The sequence below is a fragment of the Lactuca virosa genome, chromosome 6, assembly GCF_052849685.1.
Source record: "Lactuca virosa cultivar CGN04683 chromosome 6, Lactuca_virosa_CGN04683_v6, whole genome shotgun sequence".
NCBI classification, from domain to species: Eukaryota; Viridiplantae; Streptophyta; class Magnoliopsida; order Asterales; family Asteraceae; genus Lactuca; species Lactuca virosa.
In genome coordinates, this window is record NC_136431.1 from 212,678,644 (window position 1) to 212,693,917 (window position 15,274).

General features: G+C 33.4%; 1 protein-coding gene across 2 annotated transcripts; it reads right to left on the reverse strand.

The window, feature by feature from the left end:
- Positions 1–7,729: 7,729 nt before the first annotated feature.
- Positions 7,730–12,171, reverse strand: LOC145119912 (putative trehalose-phosphate phosphatase F). Of its 2 annotated transcripts, none has more exons than XM_079055679.1 (11): positions 12,040–12,171; positions 10,567–10,632; positions 10,045–10,483; positions 9,688–9,828; positions 9,539–9,610; positions 9,278–9,391; positions 9,036–9,194; positions 8,523–8,600; positions 8,332–8,401; positions 8,106–8,176; positions 7,730–8,021 (listed from the first exon to the last, which is right to left on the reverse strand). In XM_079055679.1, the coding sequence occupies exons 3-11, from the start codon at positions 10,300–10,302 to the stop codon at positions 7,866–7,868; spliced, it is 1,119 nt and encodes a 372-aa protein (XP_078911805.1). In that variant the 5' UTR covers positions 10,303–10,483; positions 10,567–10,632; positions 12,040–12,171; the 3' UTR covers positions 7,730–7,865. The 2 variants fall into 2 exon arrangements, with proteins under 2 accessions (XP_078911805.1, XP_078911806.1); XM_079055680.1 differs by lacking the exon at positions 12,040–12,171 and adding an exon at positions 10,719–10,859.
- Between the last annotated feature and the right edge of the window lie 3,103 nt (positions 12,172–15,274).

Consider the following 15,274-nt stretch of genomic DNA (forward strand, 5'->3'; position numbering starts at 1 on the left):
TTCTTCCAGCTTTCAACAAATTACAATTACATCAAATATAACAGAAAAACATCCTAGGCTCTGCTACCAATGATGGGTTTGAGCATTACAAGATTCCTATGTGCACATGCAACCCTAATTTCTTTGGATCTAGGTTTTTCTCAAGTTATACATGCAAATTAATTTTCCAAAGCAAGAACCCTAGATCTACTATATAAAATCGAAATCTATATATATTAGGGTTTGGAAGAATACCTTTCTTGTTAGCTAATAGTAACAAGTAATCCACAGAAAATCTTGACTCTTGAAAGCTTGAGTGCTCCAAGTGTTGCACCTCTAATGAAGTCACAAACACCACTAGCAAAGATGAATGAGATAGAGAAGTGATGGAGGCTCTTGATTTTCGGCTAGGGCTTCTCTAAGAATGCATTGACCGAAAATCATATCCCAAGGGTTCCTTATATAGCTGAGACTGCTAGGGTTTCATGTGGAAACCCTAATTCTTTGCTTAAGACTTAAGCAATCCATGGACACCTTCGAGAAGACCCTTTGGACGAAATCTTCTATGGGATTCCCATATATTTCGTCCAACCCTATCCAAGGTGATCCACCAGCCTAGTTTGCAACTATCAATGATTTGCAATATCAGTCCCCTTATTTTTAATCAGTTCCTTTAATCCCAAAATTAATTCCAAATTAATTTCTGATTAATACTAATTAAATAATATGATTTCTCAATTAATATATTTTTCTTATAATATATTAATAAATCATTTATCAACCTCTTTCTCCATAATTCATCCTATCAAGTTGCTATGATGAAGGCAACCCAAAAGGACCATGCTACTATCAGATCAAGTACATACCAATTATAGTTATGGGCTTAGACACCTAATCCAACAAAAACGTAGTGAGTTTCCCCCAAAATAACACCATATAAACAGATCACATATACAATCAAACATGTCGGACCCAGTCAACCATCGGGTTGGAATACCCAATGCCCAGTCAACCTTCGGGTCCAGTCATCGTCAGGATGGAATACCCCCGAGTTGGAATGCCAATATACAACACGTCCAATCAGCCATCAGACCGGAATACCCAGGGTTTGTTGGCCTACCGCCTCAACCCTACCGCTCTTCTCGAGCCTCCGTGCCTACAGCTTACATCCGGCCCGCACTGGGCATCTTGGCCTACCACGCAAACCAGGACCGCCTCAACCCAAATCAAACACAATATGTCGACATATAAACAATCAGGATCAAGTAGGCTGTCACACCCCCGAACCGGGAAGGCGGAAACGTCCGAGGGCAGATGACTTCATTGTGTTGTATCATAACAATTGAATATGAATGAAACATAGCAACCATCATCATCATACATTACGATATCAACATACATAGTTTACATCATTGTGTTTGTTTATGAATTATATCCAAATACATAATGTATGATAAATCAACAAAAATATATAAAATATCCAAAAGTCCATAGCTGCCAAACTGCTTAGTGTGTTCCTGAGAATACAAGTCGTTTTGAAAAGCGTCAACATAGAATGTTGGTGAGTTCATAAGTATGCTTGTATGAAAACTTTGCAATAGTTTGTAAACCTCCAGAAAATTCAATATTTTCTTGTAAAAATAATTTGTGAGTATCGTTTCAAATCATGTATAATTACATATGTATTCTTTGTTTATCCTGTTAAAAAATGTATAGAGAGTGATTCCCAGAAAATCCAGTATTTTCTGTAAAAATGAGAAATTGTGGCCTTAAACCCTAAGACCGGAGTGATATGGCTAGTTACACAATAGTCGACACAATGTTGGTACTTTTTAAAAATGAGTGCTGTATATATTCAGCGTAAATCTTTTTAATTGCATTGTTATTCTCTATGTGAGTTGTTATAACCATACTAATATGAAAGAGTGCCTGCCTTGATGTTCTTTAGGCGTCGGTTTCTGAGAAGATATTTGTCACCCTAGACTGGCCTATCTAGCCGTAGCGAGCAGCTCAAGTGTGAGGTGTCAACCCCATATAGATCTATACACAAACTCTCGTTCTCCATCCAGGAGACTCTGATTATAACTACAGGACTTACGGTGTATACTAAAATGGATACGGTGAAGGTGTGTCTTACAAGAGCCTTAATGGAATTTACGCAAGTATTGAGTTTCATTATTTAACGTTATAAATAATGTTGCTAGTATATATTTTGACTACAAACCATATGTGATAAAATAGAATCGTTTTTACTGAAAGTGTCAAAATATCACATTGTTACAATTATTGTCACTAAAAGGCCGAATTAAAATAGAATTTTCACATAATGCCTAGTTTTACCCAAATTATTATAAGAGGCCCGTTTTTATTGAAAATGTTCACAAATGGCCCAATATTATCCAAAGGGTTAATAATGGCCCATTATTATCAAGAATGTCGAAAATAGCCCATTTTTACTAGAGTTGACAAAAATAGCCCATATTTACATAAGTATTCAAAAATGGCCAAAATTTATTGAAAAACCCATTTTCGGCCCACTTTTGCTAAGATGTTCAAAAATGGACCAAGTTTATTAAAAAGTCCATTTTCAGCCCTTTTATACAAAAATATACAATAAAGGCCCAAGTTTATCAAAATGTTCAAAAATGGTCCATATTTACTAAAAAGGCCCATTTTACTAAAATGGTCAAAAATGGTTCCTTTTTATGGTAAAAAATGGTTCCTTTTTACCGAAAATGACTCAAAGATACCCATTTTCCACTTTATTGTCAAATAAAGTTCCTTATTAAGTTCTTCTTTAGTTTCATGGTGAATTTCTAAACATATTTAACATATTCAACAAAACATAAGAAGTTACATAAGGTAACTTGTTCCAACAACTTCAAGACTTGGATAAATCTCGAATTTGTGGGATTTTAGTAAGATATCACAACATTTCACACACCAAAACATGTAAAACATACACATGCAAACAAATATACAAAGATTACACAAGACTTTGACTTTTATTCTCCCCCAAAACAAAGAAAAACTCGATAACAAGGGGGTATGAAGCTCACCTTAGGCTTTTTCGGTTTTGGAGAGTAAGAGGAAGGAGGTTTTTGGCCCTAGCTTGCTTCTTTGATGAGATCTTCGAAACTAAGAGAGTTTTAGGAAGAAAAACACGAAATGGTGTTGTGTAAGGGGTGATCTTAACATAAATTGAAAACAAAACAACTTGAGTTTGATAACAACTTACCAAGCTTATGGTTAGTAAATAAAACTGCTTAGAAGAACACACCTAACCCATGAAATTTTAGGAGGAAAATGTGAGAGTTCCTTAAGAAAATAAGAGAGTTTGAGAGCAAATGAAGTGAGTGGGTGAGTGTTTGAATGAATTATGGTGTGGATAAAGGGGCTTTGGCCGATTTTTAGAGAGGAGAGAAGAGAGAGAGAGAGAGATTAGAGGGTTAATAATTATTGGTTAACACATGTTGCCTAGATGTATGTAATGCAATTACTTGGTTGTATGTGATACAAAAGTGAGGTGTCACATTTACATTAATCTATTTCTTTTTTTTTTAATAAAATTCGATCGGCCCAAAATGGAGAGGGAAGATGGGCTCGATTTCTCAAGGATGGCCGAACACATTGAGCCCATTGACGTTTTCGGTTAGCTCGAGTTTTTGGGCTAAGTTCAGGCCCGAAGAAGGTTTTGGCCCAATGGTGGGTCCAAAAGAAATGGATTTGGCCCAAAGAGATAAAGTGGAAAGGTTTTCGGCCCAATAGGGCCCATTAGGAGGTCTTGGCTCAATAAAATCTCCAATAGCAAATTGCGGCCCATTATGGTTTAAGAAAGGTGTTCACGATCCAATAAGGCCCAATAAGGCTCCTATGGCCCGAAACAGTGTTGAATAATTATTTTCGGCCCAACTATGGGCCAAATATGGGTTCTCGGCCCATATAGAGGTCAACTAGGGCTTTTGGTCCTAGAAAGGGCCCAATAAGAAAGTCTTGGTCCATTAGGAGGTTTGGACTGAGAAGACTTGGGTTAAGGCCCAAAGTTGGATGAACTTAGCTTATTAGGTTAGGTTTTGGGCTTACACGAGGAGGTTTCGATGTGAATCACGACTTTTAGATGAATCAAATTAGATAACATTGAAATTAATTTATACTACATGTAGTGTCACTTAGTTACATAAAGGAACTATTTGCACATGGATAGAAATTTCTAGCCCTAAAATGCTAGTTGTGACATAGGCACATAATACAGGCAAACAACAATCATACAACTCACTACTGCCTACTAATCCTCTCACAACATACAGTCCCGCTACCAGCTAAGCCCCATAGAATGCATAACCAAAAGTAACCAAATGTGAGATAGCCACCCGAACATATGGTCTTACTCTAGAGCCACAACCAAACAAGGAACAGGCAAGAGAGCTTAGACCAAGATTTCTCAGGCTATCCTACATGACCAATGACAGTCCCTAAGGGCACTCCATAGATGATGACCAACAAGCATAGATAACATATAGTTCTACAGATTATTACCACAAAGCAACATACTCAATACTAGAAGACAGATCTAACAGATCACTACAGTATAGCAACATATTCGATACCAGAACACAAATCTAACAGATCACTATAGCATAGCAGCATACTCGATAACAGAACACAGATCTAACAGATCACTACAGCATAGTAGCATACTCAATATCAACCATCCAAGGAATGCATGGTCGTATATACTCAGAGGTGAGATAGTCACCCAGACAGGTGATCCCACTCTAGAACGACAACTAAACGAGGAACATGTAAAAGAGATTGGATGAAGAGTCCTGAGTCTATCCTACATGACGATACATAGTCCCTAAGGTATCCCTCCACTAACAGATAACCAAAGCTAGTGGGTCGGCATTGGTGTCTTCGACGCATGAGAATAGTGAGGCGAAACTCACCTCGATGTGCGCGTAGATAACCACTATAGCAATGAAGGACTCTACCAACTTCAGCTCACTTCCAATCACCTGCAGGAAGATACTTGATTCAATACCCGATCACAGGTCATAGTCACTTGCAACAGTGACCACCTCACATGAAATGACGATTAAGGTTTCACATAAAATGACGATTAGGGTTAAGTAAGAACACTTAACCCTTTAAGGACTTAATCACTTAAGGGTATGTCACACCCCCGAACCGGGACGGCGGAAACGTCCGGGGGCGAATGACTTCATGTACGGTATCATAACAATTGAATATGAATGAAACATAGCAACCAAACATCATACATTGGAAATACACACTTACATAGTTTACATATTGAACTTGTTCATCAGTTACACAAAAGTAAGAAAAGTAAAATTTCTTGAAGTCGTACCACTTGATCTCATAGCCGAGCTTATTACCTGCTATTGGATCCCTGAGAATACAAGTCGTTTTGAAAAGCGTCAACTAAAAAGTTGGTGAGTTCATAAGAATTTTTATATAAAATGGTTTTGTACTTGTTTAGAGTAGTTCTCATAGTGTGTTCAGAAAATTCGATATTTTCTATAAAATAATTTGTAAGTCTCGTTCTAAAACTGTGAATATATGCATGCCTGTCCTAGGTTATCTTTTGTTTGCAAAAGTAAAGCGAACGTTCCCAGAAAATCCGATATTTTATAAAAAGAAATGGTTTGAAATATTTGTGTCTGATCTTATATTAATGCATATGTGTTAATGTTTGCGAGAAATAGAAAGAGAATGATCCTAGACAACCCGATGTTACATGCATGGAGAAAAACTAAGCACCAAGACTACATTTTTATGACTTAAGACCCCTCGTAAGGTCTGAAAGGATGACTTATTTGGTCAAGAGCATGTCATGATCAAGACTCACCATATTTGGGACCAAAAGTGCCCTAAATGAAGAAATGGATAGATCTACAAGATAGGGTGATCAAGTTATGAACGTTTTACCTCCTGGAGGTTGCTAACAAGGAGATAACCTCAGATCCAAGTTGCTTCCAAGCTCCAAGTTCTTCTCACCACCTTCTTCTTCTTCAAGAATGCCACAAAACACAAAGATAAGCTCAAGATGCACTCTTCTCACTTAGGGTTAGCTTGGGGGTTGTTTTTCTCAGATGGAGGCTGGTGAGGGAAGGAGAAATGAGAGATAATGATGCTTATATATGGGCAAAACCCTAAAAATTAGGGTTTGAAGGTTAAGCACGTACGCCCTGCGTATGCGGTGTACGTCCAACGTACTAGGGTCCACCCTAGTACGCCTACCGTACACAACGTACGCTCAACGTACTAATCATTGGCCAAACTTACCAAAATGCCACTATGGGCCATTTCACACTCTTTCTTATACCCAATGACTAAAATGCAATATTTATTCATACATAGGGTTAAAATTGAAAATACCTCAACAACGGGATGTTACAGTGATTGGTTGATACCATTCCCTGGGCTTATGGCGGAGTGTCATTTGTATCCTTAGTGAATAGGTTGAATCTCTACTGGTTTTACTTTTAATCTCTGTTTGAGAACTCTGTGAATAAATAATACTTCTCTCCTATCCGTAGACGTAGGTCGCCTTGACCGAACCACGTTAATACAATGTGTTTGTGTACTTTTGGTTTTGTTTGTTATCCGCATTACTTTCTGACAAGGGTAATCAGAACTTGACAAGTGACATCAAATATGTTCTGAGTCTTGACAAGCATCGTCTAATTTTTCTAACACTTTTAAAATTGGATTTTAGAAGTTTTAGATATCTCAACCTTTGTCAAAGAAAAGGAGTTAGCATATGTAAATCATATTCATTGGGTCTTACTACATATGTTGACGTTGAATGAGGAATGCATACAAATTCCAAAACATGTGTGACTGGGTTTTCCTTTTTTTCTAGGAAATTCTTTAATTTTTGGAAAAACACAAAACTGACAAAAGTTTCCATGTCATCAACAAAGTCTTAATATAAATGTCTTGCATCAAGTACATGCAAAATTCTATAGGTCTTGAAACTTTTATTTGCTATAGGAATTGATAGTTTGAGATATATTAATATTTAATAAGTCCACCATTCTTCTTGAAGTAGTGTTAAAATTGTTAAAACTGATTCATCATCTTAAATAACATATATTTTTATGAAATATTTAATTTCATTTCGGCATGAATTCTTTCTGGAAAAACTGAATTTAGTTTAATACCTTCCATTGCTAAGATTGAGGGAGGATGTTAATAAAGGTAAATGTATCAAGATTGTTTGACTTGGTATGTTTGGTGCATGCAGTTGACCAATGTCAAGGATAGCTTGTTTTAAGGAATAAAAGCTTACAGACTGATTGGATAAATTGAAGAAGTTGGAGGGTTGAGTTGTTGATTGAAGGAGTGAAAGGGTTGATGATGGATACGTGGAAAGAAGAAAAATACAAATACCATAGATAATTGAGAATTTTCATTTCTCACAGTATTATCACCAAACACGTACCTTTATCAAATTCCTTAATTATAAGTGTTCAAAAAAATCATATGAACCATAAATGTTGATTTCTCAGGGAATGGTCAATTTAGATGGGAAATGGTGGGATGGTATTAGGATGAATCTCCCTCTAAAATCTCTAACAGAAATCAGAAATGTTTGGTATTAGTAATGAATTATCTTCATAAATATGAAACAAATATATATGGGATTAAAGCACAAAATTGAAAATGTTTTTAGAGTTGCATTAATTAGGGTTCTTTTAAATCCAAATGGTATAAATGAAGTATATGCAAAACTCAAGATAAATGAAATTTTTAATTAGGATACATACAAAACAATCAATATCATATGAAACAATAATCAAATAAAATATCTTTTTAATTTATCAAACTATTTCAACTTCACAATTGAAAACCTCGTTTGATCATTTATCATTACCATAATTTTGTTCCTTCCATGAAACTAGTGATTTAAGGAAGTCTTTGACTTCCAAAGTGTCACGAAGTGATAAAAAAGCTTTGCTTTGTTTGGGTACCGAAGATACCAAAATCCCATAACCACGTTTTCCTTCTCTTAAAACCTAACAAAAAAAAAAAGAACTTACTCAACAACTTAATAACACACTATTTAAAAAAATAATAAATAAATAAAAATTGAGTCATACCTTAAATGCATCTTCATCTGTTCTATCGTCTCCAATATAAATTGCAAGCATTTCGTCACTATTGCTTAGCCCTATTAATTCCATAATAAAATACAAAAGAAATAATAATAATAATAATAATAAATAAATAAATATCATCTTACTTCACATTTCTTAATTTATTTTATAAAAAGTAGGGTATTTTTTATGATTTGTTTTATAAAAAAAATAAAAAAATAGGACATACCAAGTGATTGAAGTAGAAACTCGACTGCTTTCCCTTTGTCCCAATCAATAACGGGACGGACCTCTAAAACCTACGTATAATTTATAAATAAAGTTTTTATATTTTATAAAAGCATAAAGTAAAAATAATCACATGACCATTATTGAAAATGTGTTATATTTATATATAAAAGAATTGGTTTTATTACTTACCTTCCGACCATGAGTTAATCTCAAACGAGGATAATCTTTCAAGACATCATGCACACGTTGTGCAATCATCGGCCAACTCTGCAACACCATAAAAAGTATAATTCTGTCGCTAACTTTTATGAAATAACAAGTGTTTTATAAAAAAATGGAAAAACCTGTGATTAGTTTTATAAAATTCCATCGCTAAATTTGAGAAAAAAAAAACCAAACGATTTCAGTTCTTTTGGTAATTGTTTTATAAAGAATTGGTGGTTGATTTTATAAAAAAAATTTGGAGGGTTTTCAATTCATACACTAGTTTTTAAAATATAGCAATGGATTTCAGTTCGTCTGGTAAATTGTTTTATAAAAAAAAATGTTGTTATTTTTGAATAAATTTCCGATGGATTCCAATTCGGTTGCTAATTTTGAAAAATAGCGACCGATTTTTATTCCATTGCTAATTATTTTAAAAAATCCGTTGCTAAATCCACTCATTTGTTAAAACTTAAAAGTAACGTGTTAATTTCTTACCTTCTCATCTACATTACGGTAATGTACAGAAGTACAAAATTTGTGATTTTCCACAAATGCCCCTCGGATATCCTTTGTCACGTCAACAAGGGTCCTAAAAACCTCATTGATCATTGGTATAAACTCTCTAGCAGGCTGGAATAAATTTACTTCCTTGTCCTTCACAAGAAAACATAAGGATTGATATCCTCAAGGGGAATTAAAATAAAAAACTGTAAGGGTATTTTGGTCATATATAATACCTGTTTGTCAGTAGATCGAATATAGTTTGTATGGTTGATAGACATTGGGAACATGATGTCCATACCATGACTACCAGCATAAAAGAGTTCTGTTAGTCCTACTAACTCATAAACCTGAACAAAACATGTTTAATATTAAAAAAAATTCATTATTTTAATGAGGTTTTATTATGTTAAACTTTTTTTTAGTGAAATGAACAATTTCATTTCTTCTATGATTCCAATCCCATCATACGGAACCCTACTTTAGACTTGTGATACCTTATCGCGGCTTCTTCCACTAATAATCGCTGTTGGAAAATACTTTGCAATGCCCTTCACAGCAGCACGCATCTAAAAGAAGAAAGTGTGTTAGACATTTATACAAGTTATAAAAGAAAAGAATTGGAGAATTTGAAGTTACTACTTACATCGATTGACATAAAAGCACGATTGGGATCATCTACAATTGGTGAGAGTGTCCCATCATAATCTAAGAAGATTACTATCTTTTTGTTATTTGCACGATTTATAATATGATCAAAAGATTTGAGGGCCGATGGATACTTGAGCTTCGAGTAACAAAAAGAACAAAGTAGCAAATTAATAAAGGGGTACATATGCAAATACCGTCACAAATAACATCAAATATACTTTTTTCTTTACTTCAAACAACCCATATAGTTGGAATGAAAATTAATCATTCTCGTAAATTAATATAGTGCTTTTTGGCATTTCCACAAGAATATAAATAATGACAAGTTTGTAACCAAAAAGTGCATGCATACCTTCCAAGAATAATAGATAAGATCATTCTCATCAGAAGCAAGCTCATCTTCAACATCTTTCACCATCCTTTTACAAGGAGGTGAAGATGATCGCATGGCATCAAGCCAACCGTTGGATCGAACATCATCAACTTTCCCAGGCTTTTTCTTTGGAATTAAAAGCGGGAATACACTGGAATGGAATCCTAATCTCGTCTGATTCATAGGGAGTAGAGGATCGGCAAGAACAGGAGAAGCATTTGCTGAGCTTAAATCCATTTTATGATCAGAAGACAATTTTTGAGATTTATGCTACAAAGTTTGAGGGTTTGATATGAAGAACTGTGAATCACTCTTTTTACCCGACCCTTTTGTCAATAAAAAACCACCTTTTTAATGTTTTCTTGTCACTATTGCTGAGTGAGTAGTCCATTGTAAACACGCTAGTTTCTGAAATGATCTGAAATACAACATTCATGGAGTTAATGATGACTAAATCTTTCTGCTTAATTTCATAAAATATGATTACCAAAAGTGACATACCTCATTCTCAAAGCTATGCATTTACAGAATGTGCTCAAACACCATATTCAAGATCTCAAGTTTTGACTGCATATTACCAAAAAAGGAAAAAAAAAAACATGTTGTTTAGATGATTACTCACCACTTTACGAAATAGATGCAATCTTTTTTACCTCAAGAAAGTCTCAAGAACTAAACACAAAGTCAAGGATTCCAAAAAACATGGATCAGAGTTCATACACATGTTATAGAAACAAGATCTTTAACTGTTTCTATAATATATATACCACTCAATAGTTATCTGATACAATGTCTTCACACTAGTCACATGGACATGCATGCCCCCCATAAAGTAGTAAAGGTGTAGTTTCTTTCATGGATCTACTGTTTTACCATATAATAAAACAATGGTAGGGGTAGGGGTCACTTACAATTTTTTCTTTATATTACTTTGCATAATGTAAGTAGTATATAAGTTGAAAGTAATATATACACTTAATTAATTGGTCACAGAAGCTCTATAATTCATAAAGTAAACACTTTTAAGAAACAAATTTAAAAAATATCCAATAATGACTCATCTACACTGTGTTCTTATGCTTCATGATGTGACTTCTCAACCAAAACAAACCCCACCATTGCTCAGATGCACTGAGAGAGATATGAAACGTCAATAAAAGTGATACAATTTTGTCATTCTGATATCCCATTTGCAAAATTTCCTTATTTTGCAATGTTTCAATCCAAATATCAGTTTTTTTAATTAATGTCTTTTTTTTTGGTTTGAGAGTATACATGTTGCAAATATTTGAGTAAGAAAGAAAGACCACTTGAATTTGTTTTTAGACAAATAGGAATACTTTATTTGCATAATCAGTTAAACGATTACATCGTGTAGAGCATAAAATAATAATAAAGGAATAAAAGACAGCTGTACCTTAACTAACTCAAAATAAATAAAATAAAATAAAAATTAAGAAAACACATGTGGGTCATGTTCATTTTGCATAAACCATTTGAGTAACAACTAACAAACAACCAAAGTACGCGAATACAGATTTCTTGTCCCTAAATAAGACAAAATGCAACTGGTGGAAACAATCAACATATATGGAAATTTTATTCATGCATCAAGAAACTCATTCATATTCCTTCATTTTTATTTTCCAAATTGGGATAACGCAACAGAGTACGAACTTTGCATGTATGGAAAGGATTCTTTAGAACATTGATCTCTTCGATTTCAATGTGTTAGCAACACACGACAACACCGTACTTTTTACAATACAATAAGATGAGAGCATATAAATAAGATTATCCTGTCAAAAACAAGTACAAACACACAGAAGGCTGTGCGATCTATGAATCAGATCTTCATCGAATTTCTATACATTAACTAATATCAACAAAGACAAACACATAAATATGAAGAATCTTACAAATGCGCATCATATGCCATACAAAATAATGGGAATTGAGGGGCAGCTACTATACCTGATTGGGAGGGAGGTAGCCGGTTGAAGAGCAATGAATTACAGGAGGAAATGAATTGAGAATGAACGAAATGAAGCCCTAGAAATAGTGAGAGAGAGGGAGAAGGGAAGAGAGATAGAGAGATTGGTGAAGAGTGGTGATGGTATTTATAGAGATTGATTGGTGCAAAATAGACGTGCCAATGAAGCAAAAGTATTTCTTTAACACTCTATTGCTTCAAATTAACCTAAATTATCCTTTTTTGGTTTGGGGTAAATTTCAATATTCTGTCATTATTTTTTTTATTTGTTTCGATTTTGGTCCAGAATCAAATTAAAATACTATTTTTTGTTGTGTGGCTTCCTTTTACTTTATTTTTATTTTATATATATATTTATATATATATATATATATTTATAAAAACTAGAGATTGCATAGCCCCCGCTCCGTTGGGGGCGCAAGCAATGGTTGTTTGGTGTGTTTATGTTATTCTTTTGAAGTTTCATGATTCTACAGACGGTGAAATGGGGATGAAGAAAAGAAAATGACATAAGAGGTCCAATAGAGAAGGGAAAGTATGTATAGGGCTACAGTTAAAGTACAAAAAAAAAAAAAAAAAAGATGACATTATCAACAGAGGTGCTGCAAAAGAAAGTTACTAAAATGTGGTGACAAAATCGTGAACTTCATAAATAATACTGTTGTTAAAAACTTTTCATTTAATATATATATATATATATATATATATATATATATATATATATATATATATATATATATATATATAGGTTCTATGAAAAACAAAAAATCCTAAAAATCAAAAAAATGCATAAAAAAAATACTTAGAGATCACAATACTTTTTTTTGAATTTTTTTTATAAAAAATCGCAGCTTTTTCTTAAAATTCGCTGAAAAAAAAATCAATTTTTTTATAAATATTTTTTTTTCAAAATTTTTTTCAGCTAATTTGTATAGAACGCTGCGATTTTTTATAAAAAAAATTCAAAAAAAAGTTTTGTGATCTCTAAGTATTTTATTTATGCATTTTTATGATTTTTAGGGTTTTTTTATGTTTCTAAGGATATATATATATATATATATATATATATATATATATATATATATATATATATATATATCTATATATATATATATATATATATTTGATAATAAGACGAGCCCATCATAACCCAACTACCCTCTTATCTGTTCCCCCTCATCTCTTTTCTCCTACGTCCAATCCTATTACCTTACATTGCAAGCATACTAAACACCATGTTGTCTTTGTCTCCTTCTGACCACCTCTTAGTATATTTTGAATGGTCACCTTATAGGAAGTATTCGTTGGCATGTCAAAATTTCTGGAAGTCTAGACATCCTAATAATGTGTACATGCCTCATCCGAAGCGAGCATGTAACATGTAAGAGTATAATTCTTCTATATAGATAAAGGCTTTTAGGTTTTCATTATAGTTAGTCAGAGCACTGGCAACTTATCCAATCTGATGTGTGACAGACACACCAATTATGTGTGGAGTTATGGAGTCTGATCTTCCCTTTTCAAGGGGTAGTTTATATATCACTTTTGGCATCATATCTCAAGTTGTAGAGTGACTATAGGATGGCTATAGGGTGAGTTATGAAGTATGGTTACAGTGTGGCTACGAAGTGTTGGCTCCTAACTATACAATCAATCAAACATAAATGAAAAGAAAACAAGATTAATACTCTAGAAATAAACTTTATTGATGAACATAAAGTTATTTTGATTAAGAACACACTCTTAGATCTCGTAAACCCTCACTGAGAAAGCTACATTATATGGTTACAGAAGACTTAAGAGAATAAACCTAAGCACACATAAATACTAGGTCTAGCCATCAATGCAATCCCTATGAACCCAAGGGTCTTCTATAAGTAAGTAAACTAATCTTGACTTGAAATACAAACTAGTCTTTGTCATGAAGCTTTGAGGATTGGATACTTGAAGGATAAATTTCACGAGCCATGTTACAGTCTTCATAAACTCCAGTTGATGATAAACTTTGACTCGTCACATCATTGAGTTTGATTCTAACATTGAGTATTGTTGAAAGGACATTACAATGTTCGATATACCACAGTTGTGGTGTTTGTCATATCGAAGTTGTGTTTTTCGGCATATTGTAACTGCAGTGCTTGATGAATAAGGAATGTGGTGCTCGATTAATGGACATGTTGATTCGACGATGCTTTATTAGGCCTAACCCACATCGAATTTTAGGTCAACTCGTCTGTATGAATAGAGCCTCCTTGGATGAATTTAAACCTAAGGCAAAAAGTGTGTTTGACAGGTATTATTTATATAATCGCTCTCTAGTTTGTTCGTGGATGTAACTTGATTTCTATGATTGAGTGAACGACATTAAATTCTTGTGTTCTTTATTTTATTTGTATCTTTAATTATAATGTGATTGTGTTTTGTGTGTTTATCGAAGTTCTTAGTCCTAATATTATATGCCTTGTTTTTTATAAAACATTGGAGAATGTCAGTCTAGGTTTATATTACTTAGGTAATACATAATTTAAATAATGTATAATGACCAAGTATTTTGTCATTTTCCATGCATTCCTTTTTTACACAACACCTAAATGGTGTTTCTGGTCAATATTAAAGTATCGACAACTTGGTGCACATTTACCTTATTCATTTTACCTATTTATCCTATAATTTCAAGAAATAACAATGTGCTTTAGGTTTTAGCCCAATTCTTGTTTTAACACATTTTTGTTCACATATTTTCCATAGGGAAACATAATATTGATCAAGTATTGCCATTTAAGTAGTTTTTCAATTCATAACTTATTTTTGCATCTTTTCATTTTTCTGTTCTATAATTTGATGGAATAGCAACATACTTTGCTTTTCGTCCCATTTTTCACATAAACATATATTTCTTCATATCTTTTCCATCATGAGGCATATTATAACCTTTTCAAACTTTATTCCTATTAAAATTTGATATTTGGAACATATTTTCTCATTAAATGGAATTCCTTACAATTTCCATTATTTTCCAACATCATGACCTTTATATTTTTATAAGCTTGTGTCATTATCTTAAAAAATTCCATTTGTCTAATATCAAAAATCTAAGTATGCCATACTTATCCATCTCCTAAAAATGATTTCATCGTTGGAATCGCATCAAAGTTTATTAGTAAAAGTATAATTTCATTTGTCCTCCCTTTAGATCCCAAAGATAGATAGGTATAT